Source organism: Neolamprologus brichardi, chromosome 3 (assembly GCF_056152115.1).
Source record: "Neolamprologus brichardi isolate AB-2024 chromosome 3, ASM5615211v1, whole genome shotgun sequence".
Lineage (NCBI taxonomy): Eukaryota > Metazoa > Chordata > Actinopteri > Cichliformes > Cichlidae > Neolamprologus > Neolamprologus brichardi.
In genome coordinates this window covers 18,922,462-18,945,427 of record NC_142106.1, presented here as the reverse complement: position 1 = coordinate 18,945,427, position 22,966 = coordinate 18,922,462, and the positions used below count along the sequence as shown (strand labels likewise).

Sequence of the window (22,966 nt, the reverse complement as noted above, 5' to 3'; positions counted from 1 at the left end):
ACGAACATCTTGTTTCTGCAGCTGTTTACAGTCTGTGCTTCACTGGAAGCAGACGATGTATTAATGACAGCAACGTTTGACGGGAATAAACTCTCACTCTCACTTCTTCTTACAGCACACGTGTTTCCCACAGACTGCATGCAGCAACCACTACTTTTGGCCACTGCCTCTACTGAGAACTAATCTCACCGCAGTCGGTCTGGACAATCCAAGATTATTAGAGTGAAATAAACTTCAGTGGGTTTTTACTGTAACACATGCACTGGTTTACCTAAACCTTGTCTCTGACATTTGTGCTCTATGCAACACTAAATGATAATAATTAATAGAAATGCAACTAGACTGAAACCAAGAAAAATGAAACATTTTTAAGCAATAAAAACGAAGTTGAAATAAGAAAATTTGCTCTTGAAATAAAAAACTCATAATAAAACAAATTTTTTTCTGAATGAGTTTTCCCTGGAGCAGAGCTGACAGTGCTGCGTCAGCTGGACTGTAAATCCCGCTTAAGACAACACGTGACATCAGTTTGTATAAAACAGGTAAACGTGCTTCATCTCTCATCAGTTCAGCAGCTTTTTCTAACAGGAACTGATTTAAAACCAACAGACGTGATTTACAGGAGGAAGCGGTGGATGTTGTTGGTTTATTGGTGGAAGTTTGACAAAAAGCCTCATAACTTATGATGAAACTGTGAGTCTTACAAGTGTGACATGTATTATCATCATACAGAACGCACTGTAAAATGATTCAAAATATTATGTCTCATTTGACCTCTGACCTCTTCTTCAAGGTCAGACTGATCTGAAGGTCCCTTCAGTATTTAATGTTGAATAATGTTACATTTTTAGATCACTTTAAGAAATTCTGTCATTAAAAAAAAGTGCATTTTGGCTCCTCTTTGATCACATGTGACAATCTGAGCTCAGGCCAACTGTTCACTTCCTGAGATCAGCAGCAGACTGTCAGAGGCTGAAGATTAGTAAATATGTGAAATAATAACTCTGCTCAGGTGGATCGCATGAGCTCTGCTCTGATTTCAGTCTTACTCAAAGTGTTTCTAACCACAAGTCAGATTTTTATCTTCATGCTGCACTTTAATCTGAGCACTTCAGTTTCCTCACATCCAGTTTAGAATAACTGATGAACCTAATAAGGACGTCTTCAAAGAGGAAGCTGAACACAAACTCCACACAGAAAGAGCCCAGCTGGGATTTTAACCAGCAACCTTTTTGCTGTGACTGTACAGTAAAGAACACTTTGGGTAAAAGAAACAATAATAAAATCAGCTGTATTATATCTTTTTTTTTAAATTCTAATTAATAACACATGTTATTTGACTTTCAGTTGATGTTTATGAATCATAAACTCAGCTGAATACGCCTGTAGTGCATTTTAATATCCCTGAAACACAACAGAAGTACAAAAACTACAAACACAGAACTTTCATTCAGTGAAACAACACACAGGCTTTAACTAATAAACAATATACAACAATGGCAATGAAACACAAGTGATGTAATGAATCACTGACGGCACAACAAAGTTTATACAGACAAGCAAAAGAAAGTGAATGATGAGTCAGTCTGATTACACAAGCAGCAACAACATACTTTTATTTTTAGAGTGAAAGAAATGTACAGAAAACCAGCGACAGACGAAACAGATGATAAGATAACGACGACCACAGAGACCCTGCATCGATCTGCTGATGTAGGAAAGACAAGAAGTTCACCACAAACACACAAAAACCCAAAAAGAAATGATGCAGAGAAAAGTTGGACTGTTTTCTCAACTTAATGTCTTCTTTACAAAAAGGTAACATTTGACCTATTTTCATTGGCTAATTCTGACCAATCACACAGGTGGACCAAAAATCCTCTGCTACGTGACCTCTGAACCTAGAAGAACCTGCTGTGGATGCTGTGGATGCTGTTTGCTGTAACACTGACATGATGTGTGAGTCTGTAGTTTTGGTTATAGTGAACCTGCCTCCTGTTTATGAGATATTTGTAGCAGAAGTCAGAGGGAATAAAAAAGGAAAGAAAAAAAAAAGCGTATTTGCCATTAAATTTGAGTGTTTAACAGTATAAATATAATCTTTATGCTGGATCAGTGTGTGAGTACTGGGCTAAAGTGAGGATGACGTCACTTCTTGCAAAACGTCTGTTTTGAGCTTTCTATCCCTGATATTCTAGCTTCACCTGATTTGAACCAAAAATTTAGATTCATGGTTAAAAAATGGTCACAAAAAGCGTTTCAACATCTGATCAGTTTGAGAAGAATCGGCCGTAATGTTCAGTATGTTTGCAGCAATGGATCTGTTTCATCAGTGGACTGATTCTTATTTAACAGAGACTCCTGGAGACTCAGAGCACTTTATACAACATTCATCCAGTCACACATAAACTTCTTCTATACTCGAGTGATTTTATCTTTCTAACATTCTCACTCTGATGGATGCATCAGGTTAGAGTCTTGCAGGATGGCATGCAGATTTGAGGAGCCAAGGATCAAACCACCACCACGCTTTTATAAACATATTTTACATAACATGACTGATGTCAGAGGGATTCCCTCCTACTTCACTACGCAGGGAGAACTGTATAAACAAACACAGGAAACACTTTTATGATGGGTGTTCCACCAACCAACACCTGGTCGAGATCTGTGACCCAGATTCATTATTTGCTTTGTTTCCAGCAGCAGTTTTATGATTCCTTATGACTTATTACTGAAACACACTTATGTGGATTTGAGTCCAGCTGTTGTGTAACATGTGAACTGTTCTGTTCTGCAGATAAAGTGAACCCTGCTGTCTCGTACACTGACATTACCGCCACACAGGAAGTCAAACCTCATACTTTCAGAGGTAAGAACATAAAAACTCACTCAGATACTCACAGTTTGTCTTTCAAAGCTCAGCAGACAAGATTCAGAATCACACTTTAACACATTTTGTGCCATTTAAGTGGAGCCTTTAATGTTATCTGAGCCTAAATATAACACAGCAGGTTTATTACTGGAGAGTTGAGCTCAGGAGTCATGAAAAACTGTGTTGCGCTGGGAGACACTCTATTGTGACGTAGTTTCTGAAACATTATGAGCTATTTATAACTCTGTTATTTGTAGTTCATTCCTTTTCGTCACCAAAAGGAATGAACTAGGAATGAAGAGGGAACTCTTTTCTTGTTTACCAAACAAAGTAAACGCTGAATGAACAACGACAGAGCTCGTTCCTCTGGTCTTAGATCTCTGCTCTCTTCCAGTCGATTTTTTCCTCGCTACCTTCATATTTTTTCTTTTTAACCTTCAGTGTCAAAAGAATCCTGTTCACTTTATTTTCAGCAGTGTGTTTACTTTATTACTGGAACAGTTTTCTGGATTTACATGCTTGAATCCAGCTGTTGTGTGAACGCATGAAATGTTTGCAGATAAAGTGAACACAGCTGGGAACTGTGAGGAAACAGAACACAACTAACTATACTGTAACATCACATATTTTAATCATTAATGGCTCCTAAACATGTTAGCAATGAATAAGTTGATCATAAAATCATTTAGGTCAGGTGATAACTGTGAAATTGTCACTGGGAGTGGGACTGATACAGTCGCAGTGTGTTAATAACAAAGGTGAGAAGTCCTCTCCTGCTCCCGCCAAGCAGTGAGATGTTTACGGTGCAAACACTGATGGATTAGTTATTACTGACCCACAGTTGTTTTAGATTTAGCAGCTTAAATCAAGCTGATGTGAAAATAATAGAAAATACTACAGAAAAATAAAAACTACACACACAGAGAGAGAGAGAGTGTCAGTGAACCTGAGAGGTCATTTATTCCACATGACCTCTCACACGCTTTCATAAACATCTCTCATGTCTGATGTCATCAGAGGGATTCCCTCCTACTTCGCTAAGCAGGGAGAACCACGTAAACAAACACAGGAAACACTTTTATGATGGGTGTTGCTGGTCGACACAAACACGAGCTTAAAGTCAAACACCACTCGTGTGATGAGTGATCTATACTGGTTACAGTGGTTAAAATATTAATCGTGGCCCCTCACAAAAAGAGGAATCCTCCACAGCTCCCGGAGTAAATCAGCTGGGTCGGTACAGAGGTAACAAAGAACCAGCACCACACACGGGCAGGGGATGACTCTGGCCCGGCCGCGTGGGCACAAATATAAACAACAGTCCACAAATAAACTAAATAAAACAAGGCAAAGTGAAAGAAAATGAGACCAATAAAAATAAAATCAACTGGGACAAGACAGCAGGGTCCAAAAACAGTGGCTGCTACAGGAGTTTCTATAGTTCAATTAGGCTGGAACACAAACCGCTGAGAAGGTTTATAGCAGCAGACAGAGCCTGAAAAACGCATTTAGCTCTTAACCTTCTCTAGTTAGCAGTCAGGATGCTTACCTCAGGACTGAAGTCGCTATACTGAATCTGCTTAAATACAGCAACTACCTCTCTCCACGACAGCTGGAGTCAAAAAGGAATAAGACGGCCACGCCGGGACCACAAACGTGTCACTATACAAATGTCCCAAAAAAGAAAGAATCGCAGGACAAACGTGCAGCCTACCTGTGGCTGTGGCGTAGCCTGACCAAGACCACCCGGTTTATCCTGATGATATATCCGCTCGCAATGCTGCTTGCAGGAGCAAGGGAGGAATGAACGGGAGGAAACCTGCGTGTCAGTGCAGGCGCCACGCTGCAGTTAGTGTACAGGTGCGTACCTTGTCAACCTCACTTAACTAGTCACGTGACAAACAGAGAGCGAGAGCAATAGGACGAGTGAGTAGCCCATCTGGGCACATTTAGCTCTCACAGCATAAACACTGTAAACTCACTCAGTCATTTCCTTATTTCCTTGATGACATTATCATTGTTTATAAATAGGAGTGACCTGGTGATGTAACGGGAGTTTCAGGGCGGCGTGTGCATGCTTTCATACTTTCACTCTCACTATCACAGGAAGACAGTCTCAGTCTTATCAATGACTTTATTTGGATTGTTATTGGCACAGACACTCGCTGTGTCCCAATTCAGGGTCTGCACGCTTGAAGTACGCATTTCAAGTGCGAGTACGTCACCGCCACGCGACGACGGCTGTCCCAATCCGAAGTGTACTTCAAATGCATACTCCAAATGCGCCGTCGATTTCCCCAAATATCAAGCGTGGTCCGGTGCACGCTTCGTGGTCCCATATATCCCACAATTCATAGCGCGGCGGTGGGTGTGGATAATTATGCCGCAAAATACGGCAGAAGGGAGCGGCCGAAAAGTGAACTGTCAAAAGTAAGTACTGAATATGACGTCACTTATTTATGTGCAAATGTTTAATAATGAAGAACATTAAAACATTGCTGTTGGCCACATGTCGGCAAAGTTATGTGACACTAGTGATGTTTGTACTTTCAGCGTTAACTTGGTTTTGAAGCCTCTACTTCTAAATATACATATAGTCGACCTTAATCTTACAGAGAATCTGATGATTTTATGGATAATTAAAGTCAGTCATATATCCACAAACACAACAAGCTGAAAGTCAGTGATATATATATATATATATATATCTATATATATATATATATAGATATATAGATAGATAGATAGATATAGATCATAATAATCTGACAATACTATAATATTGGCCATATTATATTTACATTACCATAGTGAGATGACTTTAGTCTCATGAACAACATTAACTAATTATTATTTACTAGCTAATCTTAAATGACTGTTCAGTACAGAATTGAAGCCCGTGAATCATGTTTTACAGTCCTGTGGTCTCAGCCTCAGATACTCAACTAATCAAAGTGATGTCATGACAAAAATGAATGACCAACAAAACAATTTTCTCCTTCATTTCTGTCAAACAAAGCTGTATGTAACGTGTCTCGCGGTTAGTATCATGGTTGCTAGGCAACCTGAACAGCGCGACGAAGCATATACCGTCCCATTTCACAAGCCTCTCACTTCCGCACTTCTCGTACTTATAGTACGCACCGTACGTAGTACGCGTAGTGCGCGTACTTCAAGCGTGCAGACCCTGAAATGGGACATAGCCACTGACTCTCTAACCCTGCTGTTATCTCAGAGGGCGGTGCTACCCTGGATCACCACCAAGTCATTGATTCAGGTATGTGGACGACACCTGGGTGACAATCAAATCTCAGGACGTACCACAATTCACGGATCACATTAACTCGGTGGACCAACACGTCAAATTCACCAGGAAGGATATGAAAAGTGGCAGGTTGGCCTTCTTAGACTGTGAGATTTCCACCAGTAATGGGGGATATTTAAAACCATCATCCTCTGGAGCATAAACTGGGGGTCTTGAGGACGCTACAACACAGAGCAAACACCATCCCCACGGATACGGTGCCCTAAACCTTATAAGGTGTTTACAAGAAACCTGCAGTCAGCTGAGACTGAAGAAGTCACGTGGGTCAGTGATGAAACGTTTCTCCCACCGAAAACATTCAGATGAACAAAATTAACTTTTAGGGATCGTCTCACTTTTCTCTTCAACGTTCGAGACTCAAACAAACATGTTGTTGTAATTTTTCGCACCGATAACAAAAGAGAGAAAGTTTGATCACATCCTGATTCTGCTTCAGAGGCTGAGCTGCTCGCTCCGATCAGAGCTGTGTTTCAGGAACAGCAGCTGATCAACATCACGATTCACTCAGGAATTTAACATTTTCCGTCTTTAAAGTAGAAAAGCACGTCTGAAGGATTTTAGCGTCTCTGACTAAAATCTGCAGGGTCATGGTTTCACCCACTCACTCCTCCACCCGCAGCGTGTCACATGTCAGTATTGTGTGCAGAGAGCAAAGGAAGCTCTGCTCAATAAAATCATTTAAATACATTAAAAATAAAAGTCAGGGCTGGCTCCTCTGTGTTTCTGTGCCGTGACTCAAACACACGATGTCCCCACTACAACAACACAGAGAAAAGAACGAGCTACTGTGGCCGTTAACACTAAACTCTGCTGCAAACACAACTTCGAGTAATCACAGGTGAGTATAACATCACTGCAGACACCATAAAAATCACCTGTAACAAAAATATCTCCCCTCTGTGTATTTTAACGTCCTTTACTGACCTTTTCTTTGGCAGCTTCGACGTGGACATCCACTTTTTCGAAGACCAGGAAGTAAACAGCTCTGGTCATGTGACAATACTCCAAGCACGTGCCACTGCATACACTTATTTCTCCACATTATAATATTAAAGTATTTACTGAAAGGGAAATAAAAGAGGCAGAAATGTTCAGCTTTGACTCCGGACAGTTCTCATTTTCTACTTTAATCAGAAACTGTTGTTTAAAACAACAACAACACACTGAGGATCTCATTGGCTGTTTCTAAAACACCTGTTTAACTCTTTTTATTTATGGACTTTTAACTCAGAATTAAAGTGCTGTGTTCTCAGCTTTATTTTTTTATTATTAAAATTGTTGTTGTTTGTACCGAATGACGGTGTTTTGGGGATTTGTGCATCACTTGTGTTTTTAAAAAGTTCTGCATTTCTGAAACACGATTAAATCCTTCAGGTTCAGGTGTTGCTCAGGTTTAAAAGGCATTGATCCATGAGACATGAAAGATGATACAAAGCTGAACTTGAAAAGAATTTCCCTCTTTTAAAGAAGGAAAAGATATTTAGGAATTTATGTATTTTAAATACTTATTTTTGAATTATTTGAAAATAAAACATAACACTAAGCTTTCTTTGGTAGTGTGCAGAACAAACCTGATGACACTAAATCCCAGAAAGCTTAAAAGTCAACCAATCACATCCAAGCATTGAGGGGTCCCCCCCCCCCCCCCCCTCCCACCAAGGTTGTGAACAGGGTGGCAGAAGAGAACAAAGCTGGCTGAATCCAAACAAAGTGAAAAACCTGCCTGGTTATCACAGTAACCACAGCAGTGTTTGCTCAGTATACTTTATTTATGGGCTGTTTCCATTGCACCTTGTACTGAGTTACTAAGCAACTGAAACAGCCTCATAAATGTTACCAGAGTGCAGTGCCTACAGTCACAGCCTCCATATTTGTAGTTCCTTCTTTGTAGGACGATTTCTCCAAAACATGTGTTGATCATACTTATTGATAGTCTATAATAAGTAGTGTTGTTGGGAGTTGTGCTGAGCTTTTCTGTGTCACAGAATAGCATCATCAAGATGTTATGCCCACATTGGCCAGGAGGTGTCGCTGTGAGATGGCTTTGAGCCTCTCTTTGTCCATCATTAATTACTTTTACAGGCATCTTCTTCAGATCACCTTTGCTGAGAAGTTCACCAGGAGCAAAGAAACAAGAACAGAAAAGCCAAATATTTTTTAAAAGATCCAACATGAAAACCACAACTGACACTTTTCTGTGTTTTCTATCACCTGGTTTTACTTCTGCTTTCCCCACAGCTTTCACTACAGTGTAACACACACTTTGTACACAGAGTTGGTTTGCTGAAGCCGGGGTGGCTCTACTTACAGGGTGATGGGTCTTAGAGGACAGATCGACATGCAAAGTGTGACTCATGGTGTAGCTGGCTCTGACCTTGGACTGTGTGTTTTATCCATTTTGTTAGTGTAACACTGGCCTGTTTATCCTCCCATTTTTATCATTATTGTACTAATAAATGATCTTCTAGAGTTTTGTTAGTTTTCCTCTTTTTCCCACAGCTGAGACAGAGGGTGAGACCTCCAATCTTTGTGTGTGTGTGTGTATTACATTTATTTTTAGTGTTTGCCTGATGAGACGTCGATAATTAAGTCTGTTGAGACTCTGTGAACACATAATTTTACATACTTTTTTCATAATGTTTTTTAACTTATGAACTGCTTTCAGGAAGTTGCTGTTATTGTAACACCTGCACTAGTTTTCCTGAAGCTTGTGTCTGACAGTAATTAAACATTATAATCAAAAGCACTTAAACAAACACTGAACTGTCATGATGGATGGATCTAACATCCATCTCCACAGATCCAGGTCAGAAAAGCCTCAATGTACAAACATCTGAAGCACCAACAGTATAAATGTTTACAATTGTTTATTTTTTATGTGTTTTTGTCTAATTATAGGCTAAGAGAATGAAATTTGGGGAATTTCTGCTCCTGTTAAAAGTCCACACAGGTTAAAAAGTGAATAAAAAGGAGAAATAGAAGGAGATCCTGATCATGCACTGAAGCGGCTCCTTGTGGTGAAAGTGAAAGTGTGATTTTATTGCTGCTTGAGCTGAGGACTGTTTTGAGAAGCAGAGCTAAAAACCAGAAGTGGGGATGTGGGGGTCTTTCCACCTGGGTTCATAAGCAGAAGAAGGGGCAGGTAGACCAGAGGGGAGGGAATCCCCCTCACTCCCAGACTGTGATTAAGTCTCACTGTGGGCGTCCCCACTATGATCAAACATGACGCCATCACATGACTGAACGTGACTCTATCCCAGATCACTCAGGATGAGCTAATGTGTTATTTATGGCATGAGTTGAAGCAAAGGTTAAACTTCATTACGCCGGTTGCATTTCTCACCCAGTTATCAGCTCTACTGCACTTCAGCGTGACTCTCTCTCATCAGCTCAGTCACATGTGGACACACTTTAACATGACATCAACACACTGCTTCTCTTTATGATTACAACACACAACAATGTTTCTTGTTATTTCTTTTTAACTCAATCACATATGACTGATATGTGATAGCTCTGTGATTCTGTGTTTGTCAATCACAGCATAATTAATATCAGGTTGATTACATCATACATGTCAGACGTTTTATGAATGTTTGCTTTGGTCCTTCTGACCAATTACCAAAGTCCAGAGACAACACCTGGACTGTGCCACACACACACACACACATCTAACTGATATAGTGTTTCCCCCACCACTTACCCTAACCATCAAAAATAAATGCTTAACCCAAATCCCGACACTAAAACCACATTTTTAATCTCAAAAATGCCTTAAAACTCGTGGGGACCAGTCCTCACAAAGGTATCTAAACAACACACACGCGCGTTAAATCCCAGTAAAAGGTCAGGTCGTCAGGTTTCAGGTATTGGAAACATGGAAACATTTCACAGTAATAATTATATTCTGATTAAACCTCATTGATTTGATTTTGACTCTTTTTTTTTTATTATATTCTGATTAAATTTAAGGATAATTAATTATTACCAGAATCAAATAGAGCTGAGCTCTGCTGTGTCACTCTAAACATAATAAGGCTGTTAAAGCCTTTCACACTGTCTCAGATGCAGTGAGACGTTAGCCCAGAGTCTTCTATCTACAAGCCTATGAAACTGTTGTGCGTCCTTTGGAGGAGCAGCTGCGATCACCGTGTTCCTGTTGTGTTCCTCTGACATCTCGTTTCCTTTAATCGTTGAAAACATGTGACTGTAAAACATTAACAATTATACACCTGTATCTGCCCACATCTAAAGAAGAGCTCTGAATGTCCCTCATAAATAGTAATAATAACTTGATTTATAGAGAACCTTTCAAAACTCACATGATCAGTCACATGATCAGTCACATGATCAGTCACTGACAGACACAATTAACCTATAAAAATGAGTTTTCAGCAGTGATGTTAAACCAATCAGTGAAATGAGAGTGAGTGTGATGAAGAGCTGAAGAAGAAACAGACAGCAGACACAGTGATGACGAACTGTTGCTCATTTATTTGAAATTTGTCATGTTCACCGAATACTGATGTTATTCAAGAACATGGAACAACAACAGTAAACTCTGTGGGTCATTTTAATATCTATGAAACAAAACAGTCACAGTTCATTTGGTTCAAGTGTTTGAAAATGTCATCAAATGCAAACCGAAAACAGAACATGACAGCAATAAATAAATAAATTAAATTAATAGGACGAGGTATTAGTTGTTAAAACAAGAAAACACACAAATTGTAACAAAATGTCAAGAAGAGGCTTGAAAATCAAAGAATCCAAGAAACTCTTTCAGGTCAGTATTTAAATGTTTTTATTCTCGTGATGAAGTTTAAGCTTGTTTCATCACACACTCATCTGTCTGTGAGCTAAACACTGACTTTGACTTAAAGGCAGTGAAAGCACAAAGTCACAAATCAGACTATAAGGTTACAGTCTGAACATCGAGTCCCAACCAGCAGGAAGTTTCACAGTAAATGTAATAAATTAGTTGTAGCTTTAAAAATCTAGATTATAAATCAGCTTTTTTCTGTTTATAAAGTGCAGCAGTTACTTAAAGTGTTCAGCTTCAGTTTCTCTGAGACATTAAAAATGGTAGACAAACATGTGAAGTAAGAAAAACAGTCAGAGCTCACAAACCGTACTAACAAAGTTTGTATTCATACAGTGAGGTCAGTAAAACAAAGGAGTGCAGGAGAGTTTCCATCACAGCGTTCAGGTGATGTTTTATTTTCATCTTTCCACATTATCTGTGTCACAAACGTCCATATTCATGGAAATTTCCTTTAATGCTATGAAAAACCTTCCAGCTGAGGTTTGAGAATGATTCATGTCAGTCCAGCACAGTGATGATCAGGGAGGATTTAAACCCTTTAATTTGTCCATCAGAGACACTTTGAGGTCTCACTAAAAGATTTAAGTGCACCTTAACCAGTGAGGTAAAGACTAAATAAATATTCATTAAACACGCTGACAGTGAGGCAGAGGAGTGTTTCTTCTCCAGGCTGAACTTCACAGTTTTGTATTGAAGGAGGAAATCCATCAGTTTCACTGCTTGATGTTTCCAAGCAGATCCTCCAGAGTCTGACAGCAGCAACTCTGACTGAAGACTTCTGTAAGAAATATTTCCTGTTTACATCCATTCAAATCAGGCTCACATCCTTTTGTAGGTGTGACCTTATGATGATCTCAGTGCTGCTGGGCCCGAGTGTCTCCCTGTGGATGCTGGGTTGAATCCCCAATCTGACTGAAGATCCACACTTCTAGACTTGCAGTGGTTGTTTTTGTGTCTCATCGTCCTTTTGATGCTTCTGCTGAAAGAAGTTGAATAATGAGTCAGTCTGACGGCACAAGAAGCAACAACATGTTTGTGTTTGTTTGTTTGTTTCTTACTTTTAGTTTCTGAAAAATGCGGTGAGATAAATATGTAGCAAAACCAGCGAGAGTCAAAACTAATAATAAGGTGACGACAGCGACGACCACAGCGACCCTGAATCGACCTCCTGAAGTAGAAAAGACAAGAAGGTCACCACAAATACACCAAACCCCAAACAGGGATGATGCAGAGAAGAGTTGGACTGTTTTCTCACCATTTGTTGGAGTCGTGTCCTGAGGATCTGGAGTTTGGAGGTTTCTTGGATGTAGTGGTGCCATTGTTGAAGTTTTTGCAACATTTGGATCTAAAAGATGCAAAAAAAGAAACAGTAGAGTTATAATCTGGTAGTAAAATTGAGACAAAAATTTTGTAACGGTACAGAAAAAACACACAAAACAAGTATCAGAGTGTTTGAATTTGAGTTTGGAACCACAAACATCACCAAAACGAATCTTCTCACCGACTACAAGTTCAACGATTGCAGACTTGACTGTGCTCCGCAGCTTGGGGATGAAACATCTGTATCTGCCGTTGTCTTCCTCCGACACGTTCAGGATCTTCAGTGAAATGTTCCCGTGTTTCATGTCGTCCATGAACAGCTCCGTCCTCCTGAAGTACGAGGCCATCTTCATGTCGGGGACCTCCTGCCTGTCCCTGTACAGGTGAACGTACTCCACTCGGCTCAGCCGGTCCGACGGGTCGGGCTTCAGGTCGGGTTTGGACCACTCCACCGTCAGACCCTGGACATCGAACGAGGGCTCCAGGTGACACGGCAGGATGACATCATCACCCGGAGCAGCAATGATTGGAAGATTTGAACCAATCACCAGAACATCACCTGGAAATATGGAAAATTAAACGTTATGAACCTGTGCAGTTATTGTAATAGTTTTCTGCACTTTGAAAAAAATCATCTAAATTTTCAAATGAAAAAACTGTACAGCTATTCTCAACATTAAAGTTATAAAGTTAACAAGTTAACAGTAGGTAAAAAGTAGAGATAAAAGACCTTAAAGTGGAATAACTCAAGTCAAATCCATCAGTAGCTTCTTACTCATCCAGCTCATGACAGTCTTTAAACTACCAGGAGCTCAGATTTTGCAGCATAGCTGAGAATATTTACACTCTGGACCAATAACTATGAATACTTCACATTATAAATCATGACATAGTCCCCTCCCATTAAGTACAAGTTAAATGTATCTATAATACTGCATTTGCTTGGTATCGTGTCAGAGTTTGCAGCCTTGCTGAGAATAGTTTAACCGCAATGTCTTCCTTGAATATGAAGATGCACACGTCGCAACCATAGCTTCCGATAACATTTGACTACGATCACACGTCATATGTGTGAAGATACGGTCGCTGAACTGAACTGAAAGGTCATTATCAGAGTCTGCCTATCGTCACACACTCACTGACAGCTGCCATCAGCGCCACATATAAAAGACAAAGTTCTAACAGTGAATTCAGTTTGATCCAAATTTCAAAAAGTTACATTTTAGCTTTAAGCTGAAAGCAGAGTTTAAGTAAAATATCGGTTTACCTTGAACAGGTGCGATTAAGAAAGCCGAGCACAAGATTAAAGTCCAGAGTGGAAAAGTGTAAGAAGACGAGCTGAGCCGGGACATAACAACAAGTGCAGAGACTGACGGGTTGACTCAGACTTCCTCCGCTCCTAAACGCGACTGCTGAGTGGCTGTCAGGGAGACGCTCTTTTTAAAACGTCATGCGTAATTCTTTCCGTGATGGGGCGTGTCATTGGTCGTCATGACGACAAAACAAGTCCCACAGCTCCGGTTTGCGACTCTGTGACTAGTGAGCGACTGACGCGCTGTGTTGTAATCACCAGCAGTAGCGGTTTTAGATACGGGCGACACGGGCGGTTGCCCGTGGTAGGGGGCGGCATCACAGGCATCGGTTAAAAAAAAATTGCTTGTACTCATGCTGCCCCGACATCATGCGAGCCCATATTGGGAATGGCATAGGCACCGATCGATTTTCTATCGCCCATGGGAGTGAGGGCGCCCTCCGTTTGCGAGGTGCGCCTGCTGCTTGCTGCACAGGGGGGAGAGGGCGGGGCGACGGGGGATTCTCTGGCTGGCTGGAGCAGCAAAAATTACCAACTCTCAAAATAAAACAAAAATAAAAACAAACAACAAACACGAAAACACCAGACATCATGATACAGACTTATAATTTGCACCGATGTTTTTTCAAAATTCTATACACGAAAAGTGAGCGTAAGAGCCCTCGGTGCGCCTGCTCGCTGCTGAAGTCAAAGTAAACCTTATTGTCATCTCCGCTACAGTCCAGTATATAGAGACGAGACGACGAGGCTCCAGTTACAGCAGTGCAAGAAAACAAACAATAAATATTTAAGAGTAAAAAAAATAAATATACACTTTAGGACTCGGGGTAAAGGGATCAATAACAATTTAAAATGTATATTTTATATTTTGTTTATTTAAAGTCTCACACACAACCCGTTTTTAAAGTTTAAAAAAAGAGAAAAGAAGAGGAGTGTAGCGACTTCCACAGTCGCTAGAGGCCGGGGATGGAGCCTGCCTATTTGCCTGACGCGCTGTCAACTTTACGCAGTAAGGCCAGAGGTGGAATTGCTTGCTTGTTTATTAAAGTGCTTGAAAAGTTTACAGAGCAATGTGATCGGCTCGCGATTCAAACTCTTAAAACATCACAGGCTCTAATGCAACAAGGGGAAACTCGTTGTGCTGCGGTCAACAAAAACTAGGCTACCCAGCCCTCCTCTCTGTCAAAATCAAACCAGTGAATGACAGACTGACAACGCCCTCTTAATGTCACCGCTAGCACCCACGTGACTCCCGTTACACATCACCATAGCAACCAAACAAATAAAAACCCAGTGATCCTTAAAATTCAATACATTTAATTATGGCTCCTACAAGGAGGAACGAGCAAAAGATACAGGTAAGCAGATGTGTCACTGGATAATGGCAGGTCATCCTGAAACAATCAGAATCAGAATACTTTCTTAATCCCTAAGGAAATTATGTGGGTTACAGTTCTTCCAAGAAGAAATGGTAAAAATAGTAACAGTGACAGACTAAACTCCAAACAATATATACAATAATATAATATTAATTAGTCAGTGTCAATTGTTGATTTGTCCTGTTCTCATTGTATGACAAAGTATGATGTCTGTTTAGTAGCCGTTTGCATACTATGCATACTCTCTCCCTCTTCATATGTATGTGTGTATGTGTGTATGTGTGTATGTGTGTGTGTGTGTGTGTGTGTGTGTGGGGGGGGGGGGGGGGGGGGGGGCAGAGGGGGTGTTCGCCCAGGGCGCCTAACAGGCTAGGACCGCCACTGATCACCAGTGACACAGCAGTGTGTGATCTAGAAATTAACTGTGATATCATTTTAAATGTTGATATTTTGAACATTCTCATATTTTATTAGGAAGTAAAATGTAAGAGAAACAGAAAAACACGAGATTATAAGATACCAAAGCAATGTAAGTAAGTAAGTAAGTAAAGTTTATTTATTAAGCGCTTTTCACAGAAAGGCAGTCACAAAGCGCTGTACACAAATATTAAAACGTAATTGTAGAGGTAAACTATTCCACAGACTTGGTGCAACAGACTGAAAGGCCCCTTTTGTCTTCAGTCGTGTACGGGGAACAACCAGCAGACACTGTCTGTGAGCGGAGATGATGAGCAGCAGCAGCAGTGTATTTTATAAGAAGCTTGGATAAATAATCTGGGGCCTGGCCATTTAGTGCTCTGTATGTTAAAACAAGAATTTTAAAGCGAATTCAAAACTCTATTGGGAGCCAATGTAAATAATATAAGAATGGAGTAATGAGCATGCTTGCTATAACAAGTTAGTAGTCTGGCTGCTTTTGTATTGCCTGGAGGCGATAGAGATGATTTGTCCAAAATAGTAAACAGGGAATTACAGTAATCTACGCGTGATGACACAAATGCATGAATGAGTTTTTCCAGTTCAGCTGAGGAAACCACATGTCACAGTTTAGAGATGTTTCTTAGTGTCATCTCCGCTACATACAGTACAGAATATAGAGAGACGATGAGGCTCCAGTTACAGCAGTGCAAGTAAACAAACAATAAATATAAGAAGAGTAAGAAAATAAATATACACTTTAGGACTCGGGGTAAAGGGATCAATAACAATTTAAAATTTATATTTTACAGTTTGAGGATTTAAAGTCTCACACAACCCGTCGAAAGGGGAGGGGGCGGCTGCTTCCAAATAGAGCACATTTCATTCATAATGTTGTAAGTACAAGTCCATTATGTGTTCATGATTTGAATCCTGAGTTGTGCAAAATCCCAGAAATAAACCTTAGACAAAGTGAATCTGTGAACTAATAGGAACTATTAGGTTATGTTGTGGTTGGGGGATGGGTGTTCATACTGGAGTGCAAATTAAAACCAAGATGGACAAGAAAAGTTCAAAGCCATCAGGTGCTCAGTTTAGAAAAAATAGAAAAGAAGAGGAGGAGAGACGAGCAAAAGATACAGGTAAGCAGATGTGTGATTGGATAATGGCAGGTCATCCTGAAACAATCAGAATCTGAATACTTTATTAATCCCTAAGGAAATTATGTGGATTACAGTTGCTCCAAAAAGAAATGGTAAAAATAGCAACAGTAACAGACTAAACTCCAAACAATACATTATGTTACAGATTTTAATATTAATTAGTCATTGTTAATTGTTGATTTGTCCTGTTCTCATTGTATGACGAATTATGATGGCTGTTTGGTAGCCGTTTGCATACTATGCATACTCTCTCTCTCTTCATATGTGTGTGTGTGTGTGTGTGGGGGGGGTGGGGGGGGTGGGGGGGGTGGGGGGTGTTCGACCGCCACTGCAAACATGCTCACTGTGAAACTGATGTAACCACGCATGTAGAGTGTACAGTGGAAAAAAACCTTTTGTCAGGAATCAAATAAAGAAAACAGGATGTTCCTGCAGGTGGGGGATGTCGATCATCGTATTAATACTGTAACAGCTGTGCTTGTTGTGTTTCCGTGCGAATAGCCTGTCAAACGTTCCATCTTTCCATAAATACATGATGATAAGCTATTCTGTTTTTTTCTTGTTTTTATTTCAAATGGATCATTTTGTCAATGGATTCGTTGTTTATCAGCTGGTCGATCTTGTAAATGTCCCTGATATCTTTTTGGGCTCCTGCCTTGAAATGTTTATAACCCTTTAAATATGTCATCGGTTTGAGCGCACAGATGTGGTTGAAAAGCTTCAGCAGGGCTGGATCTACTTTGCCAAACCCGGGTGGGTAACTTGGGTGGGACATGATCAGCTGAGTTATAAACTGCAGGTTGCTGGTTTGAGTCTGTGTCTCGCACATAATAAGAAGAGAAAACAATCTTTTACTAAACTCATATTAAAATACTGATTTGTTACAGTTCACACATTGCAGCACAATGAAGGTTCTTTGAAGCTGAGGAACAGCTGGAATCAACATCTGCACATAGCACACATTTGAGGGATGGTGCTGTTACATTGTTCACGGAAAATCAAAGCAAGATGTCAACAGGTATTAGGAAGGAAAACACACTAAGGAATGTTAAAAAAAACTCAAATAACCTGAAAGAAGATCAGCAGCACGATACAATTCAGAGCACAGATAAACAGGTAACCAGGTTAAATCTCCCTCAGATTGTTGTAACAATTTTTTGGTGGTGAGCTCCTAAGTTAAGAATTATATGTCGCCTCAAATTCATTCAGCTATCTACCGTCAGCCCGAGCCATGACTCTACAATTCACATTGACACATTTTTTAATCTCTTACTCTACAAAAATACTTATATATTGTTTACCCAATACTGAATATAACGCTGTATTGTCAAATTTGTGTTGTCTTTGTAAGTATGCATATTAGTGTGGATTTTGGCGTATCATAAGAGGGACATGGGGGAGGTTTGTGTCAGGAAGGACACTTGGCATTATTTCGGCACGTTGTTGAAAGTTGTCAGAGCGTTTGTCCCACAGGTTGGATGTCAGCTAGAAGAGGAAACGAAGGGAGATCCAAGGAGTTAATGGTGGAAGCTGAGGAAAGAAGAATATTTCATAGAGTTCAGATAAGAGCTGAGAAAGGCTCTGGGTGGCAGGGAAGAGTTATCAGATGACTAGGAAAAGTAGAGCCGTAGTGCTGAGCGAAACTCTGGACAGAGGAAAGAAGACACTGAAAGTTTGCTGTGGTATGAGGAAGTATCAGAAAATATTCAAAGAAAGAGGTTAGATAAGAAAAAGTGGGATAACCAGGCAGATGAAAAAAGCAGAGTGTGCACTGATAGGCAAGGCACACAGCAAAGAGAGAGGGGGTAAAGGAAAAGGCTGATAGAGGGCTGTATAAGAAAATGATAGATTATATTTGTCATGGTAGGCTGTGTGGCAGGCAGGCAAGCAGGAGTGGTGGATCCAAAATGCAGGACTCAGACACAGAAGTACAACTTAAAGCGCAGCTTTATTGCTGGGAAAAACCTCTTACTAAACTAAACTCACCAAAACACAGACAAAAACGCTGGTGGACTAAAACACTGTAACAGAAATACTGAACTGGAGACAAACCACTGGAAACACAGAGGCAAAACACACAGCTTTTTGAGGGTACGACGCAACACTGACTCAAAGAAACACAGGGTTTAAATACACTGGGAAGTAACGAGGGGAATGAGACACAGAAGGAGAGCACAGCTGGGGGAAATAAGAACTGACGAGACAAGGAAGCGTAAACTGAACACATTCACATAAGACACGGACCTTCAAAGTAAAACAGGAAGTATGACACAGCGACGCAAACTTGACACGGTGGAGACAGCAACTAAGAAACACAGAGACATAACCAGTAAGGCAGAGGACTCGATGAACCAAAAGACACAGAGGGAAACTCAAACATGCAGACACAGAACAGGGGGGGACACAGAGAGACATGAAAGGCAAGGGATCAAAACTAGAAACCATAGAATAAATCACACAAGTACAATAATACAAAAATCACAAAGAACTAAAAACGCTGGGTCAGGAGACCCAGGACCCTGACAATATTACAGATATTTGGCATCCAGACTGGAGCAGACAGGGATCGAACCACCAACCTTTCAAGTAGTAGGTTCAAAATAAATGTAATAAATTAGTCATTCCTTTTAAACTTAAACCCTGTCACTACAGAATATCTTTTAAATACAAGTGTGGTTAAATGAAAGAACGACTGTATTAGTGCACATACATTTGACAAAGTGCTGGAGTTAATTAACACAGTGTAGAAGGTCTTTCTGTACTTCAAGTACTCAACTTACAGTTTCACTGAGACATTAAAGATGGTAGAAAAAAACAAAAGAATCAATCAGATCTAATCAAATGAACTACCAAAGACTCCATTTCCACAATACAGTCAATAAAACAAAAGACGTCTCTATATGAACTCCATAAATCCAGTTTTTGTCACTTGAAAGCTGCCGATGCTTTTACAATCTTCAGAATATTCACACGCTGTGATCTGCAGTGGACGCTGGGATCATCCTGGACAACCTTTCAAACCAAACTGCCTTTCAGCAGGTGATGCACATCAGCCAGCACTTGATCACAGCTAAAGCTGGGAAATAAGTAATTAAATAAATAAATAAATATAATAAATCAAATGCTATTAGCTACTGGAGCTACATAATGAGACCACATGCTAAAGATATCTTGAAACCAGCTGATCGTTCTGCATTTAACAATTTCCAGTAACTCTAAAAATAATTCCAAGAAAACTAAGTATAATGGTTTAACTGTAACCTGACATTTCAAACTGGGGAGGGAGGGGTTTTCCACTGACCAGAGCTCTTTATGATCACCAGGAAGCACATTTGGAATTTATTTTTAACCTTGAATAAACCCTTCAGTGTTTTCCACAGTGAGATAGTTTAACCAAAGTGAGTCGACGTGGGAAACAATCACACTTTGGAAACAAAATTACCTCATAGGTCACATTTAAATCCAAGAAACACTGCTTCATTGCATCCCAACCCACTTACATTCAAAACTTCTCTGTTATTCATTTGATCTTAATATAAAATTAGTTTAGTGTTAAGTTTTCCTAAGAGTAGTACAACGCTTTATTTTAGATGTGTTTTTAGGCTCTATAAGTGTACTTCAGGTGAGGCGTCAAGATTAAAACCCCAGTCAGACTCACATCTTTTTGTAGGTGTGACCTTATGATGATCTCAGTGCTGCTGGACCCGAGTGTCTCCCTGTGGATGCTGGTTTGAATTCCCAACCTGACTGAAGATCCAGGGAAGATAAAGCTCTAACGCTCTCAGCTCCATTAACACCAGCGTTCCTAACAATGCCAGGTTACTGTTATCTTTGCGTCTCATCATCCTCTGGTTGCTTCTGTTGAAAGAAGGTGAAAAATTAGCCAATCTGATGACACAAGAATCAACAAAAGTTTGTGTCTGTTTGTTTCTTTCTTACATTTACACGGTCAGAGAAACATGGAGCGAAAGCAGCGACAGCCACAACGGATATAAAGGCAAAGATAACGATGACCACAGAGACCCTGGACCGACCTGCTGATGTAGGAAAACGTTTTACTGAAAATATCTCTCAAATGGAAATGATGCAGACGAAAGTTGGACTGTTGGACTCTCACTATTTCTTGGAGTCGTGTCCTGAGGATTTGGAGTTTGGAGGATTTGGGGATGCAGTGGCCTGTCTGTCGTCAGGTTTTTAGCATTGTTTGGATCTAAAAAACAAAACCAAAAACACCTCAAAAACCAGTAGAGTCGAAATCTGTTTGTGAAACTTGCCTGAAAAGTTGGAAATGAGTTCAAAACAAAACAAATCTTCTCACCGACTACAAGTTCAACAACAGCAGCTTTCACTTTGCTCTGCAGCTTGGGGATGAAACATCTGTATCTGCCGTTGTCTTCCTCCGACACGTTCAGGATCTTCAGTGAAATGTTCCCGTGTTTCATGTCGTCCATGAACAGCTCCGTCCTCCTGAAGTACGAGGCCATCTTCATGTCGGGGACCTCCTGCCTGTCCCTGTACAGGTGAACGTACTCCACTCGGCTCAGCCGGTCCGACGGGTCGGGCTTCATGTCGGGTTTGGACCACTCCACCGTCAGACCCTGGACATCGAACATGGGCTCCAGGTGACATGGTAGGATGACATCATCACCCGGAGCAGCGATGATTGGAAGATTTGAACCGATCACCAGAACCTCACCTGGAAACAGATGGAAAATTAAGCCTCCCAAACTCCCACAGACCCCTGTGGAGTTACACACTGACGACCTGAACAGTTTGAGTTTTTGTGCTTGGGATACAAAAACTTTTTTTTCATTTAACAAAAGCCTTATTTTCCCAAAAACTTAGTGAAGAGATTCAGTTCAATTCAGTTTTATATATATTGTGCTAAAATTACAAAAATTGTCCATTCAAAGTGCTTTACACTGTAAGATAAAGATCCTGACACTAACAATCCGATTCTTCTAATGGGCAACCAGTTGGCGACAATGGAATGAAAAAACTCCTTTTAACGAGATGAAACCTCCTCCAGAACCAGGCTCAAGGAGGTGCAGCCATCTGCTGTGAGTGGTTAGTATTTGTTTCACTTTTTAACCTGTTACATCGCAGGTCTGTGCAGTAAGAGCGGATACAGGCCTCTGACTGATCTCTCTGTGGTGCTAATCACTTGTTGAAATGGAAAATAGCAGCTGTTGCCTGTGGATGAGACACATGCAGTGTCAGCAGATTTAATAACGCAGTCAGCTTGTTGTTCTTCTAGCTCACTATTAATTTTTAATGTCAAGAGGAAATACAGAGAACAGCTGCTTCTGGGAAAAACATCTACAAACTGAAATCATCAGCATAAATGATGACTTCAAGTCACTGAAACATCAGGAGGTGCTGAATAATTAACCTCACAACCAGGAAGAGATGAAGAAAGGTCACAAACCTCTCTGACCAGCTACAGGTTGATCTTTTACAAATCAGATCAGACAGATTATTATCAGATTATCTGAACCTTTGAGCTCCACTTCAGTGTCTGGGGATTTTCTTGTTTTTTTTTTTTCAGATTTAATCTTGGAGTCCTTTATAATAAATAAATATACATTTTCTAAATCTAAACCTATTTTTTTGTTGTTAAAAAGAAAATAAAAGAGTTCTGAGTCAAATATATCTCGCAGAAAAGCTAAAAAGCTATTAAGACTTTGTAATTCTGCTCCTATGTGAATATTTTCCTAATAATAAACCAGCTTTCATCGTTCGTAACCCGACGTGTCCTTTTGTTCTGTTCTTCTATGTTTAAGCATCTATCGGTTGCTAGACAACCATAATATATCTCAACACAAAGACAGGACACTCATATTTTCAGATACGATTTGATTTTTAATGTTCGATTATTTAACGTTTCTTCACATTAAGTCTACATTAACGCGCAAACGTGAGAGGAAAGTCGCTCATTACGAGCGGAGAATCATCAAGCCTACTCTCAGTGTAACTCACTGATAGCTGTCATCACTTTCATTAACACACAGTAAAGCAGCAAATTAGAATTCGGCGCATTAAAGTTCCCAAAAATGTAACAGTTACGGCGCCGATCCAAACACACACGGATGCTGAGGTGGTTTAATAAATGGGTCCGTTTACCTTGAGCAGGAGTCCTGACAATGAAGCACAGGATAAAAGCCCAGAGAGTAACAATGAAAGAGGGTTTCTTTGAGTCTGAGCAGCAGGTACACATAATAGATGATAACAAATATAGAGCCGCTGTCTGAGTGAAATGACGATTCTTCTTCTTCTTCTTTTATTTCTTTTCGTTTGTTTTTTTTCTGTAAAACTAGAGTCGGCTTTTCTTCTGCCTCTTACTCGCTCAA

General features: G+C 40.2%; 2 protein-coding genes across 4 annotated transcripts; both read right to left on the bottom strand.

Moving 5' to 3' along the window:
* Positions 1–10,772: 10,772 nt before the first annotated feature.
* Positions 10,773–13,803, bottom strand: LOC148103741 (butyrophilin subfamily 3 member A2-like). Of its 3 annotated transcripts, none has more exons than XM_087832872.1 (5): positions 13,613–13,803; positions 12,527–12,904; positions 12,281–12,370; positions 12,084–12,193; positions 10,773–12,004 (listed from the first exon to the last, which is right to left on the bottom strand). In XM_087832872.1, the coding sequence occupies exons 1-5, from the start codon at positions 13,695–13,697 to the stop codon at positions 11,954–11,956; spliced, it is 714 nt and encodes a 237-aa protein (XP_087688998.1). In that variant the 5' UTR covers positions 13,698–13,803; the 3' UTR covers positions 10,773–11,953. The 3 variants fall into 3 exon arrangements, with proteins under 3 accessions (XP_087688998.1, XP_087689002.1, XP_087688993.1); XM_087832876.1 differs by having other exon boundaries at positions 10,773–12,001; XM_087832867.1 differs by having other exon boundaries at positions 12,084–12,370.
* A 4,634-nt stretch (positions 13,804–18,437) lies between these two features.
* LOC102797038 (butyrophilin-like protein 9) lies at positions 18,438–22,966 on the bottom strand. The gene is made up of 6 exons (XM_087839206.1): positions 22,740–22,966; positions 20,935–21,312; positions 20,734–20,826; positions 20,556–20,653; positions 20,275–20,474; positions 18,438–19,692 (listed from the first exon to the last, which is right to left on the bottom strand). Exons 1-5 carry the CDS (start codon positions 22,831–22,833, stop codon positions 20,442–20,444), a joined length of 696 nt encoding a protein of 231 aa, XP_087695332.1. The 5' UTR covers positions 22,834–22,966; the 3' UTR covers positions 18,438–19,692; positions 20,275–20,441.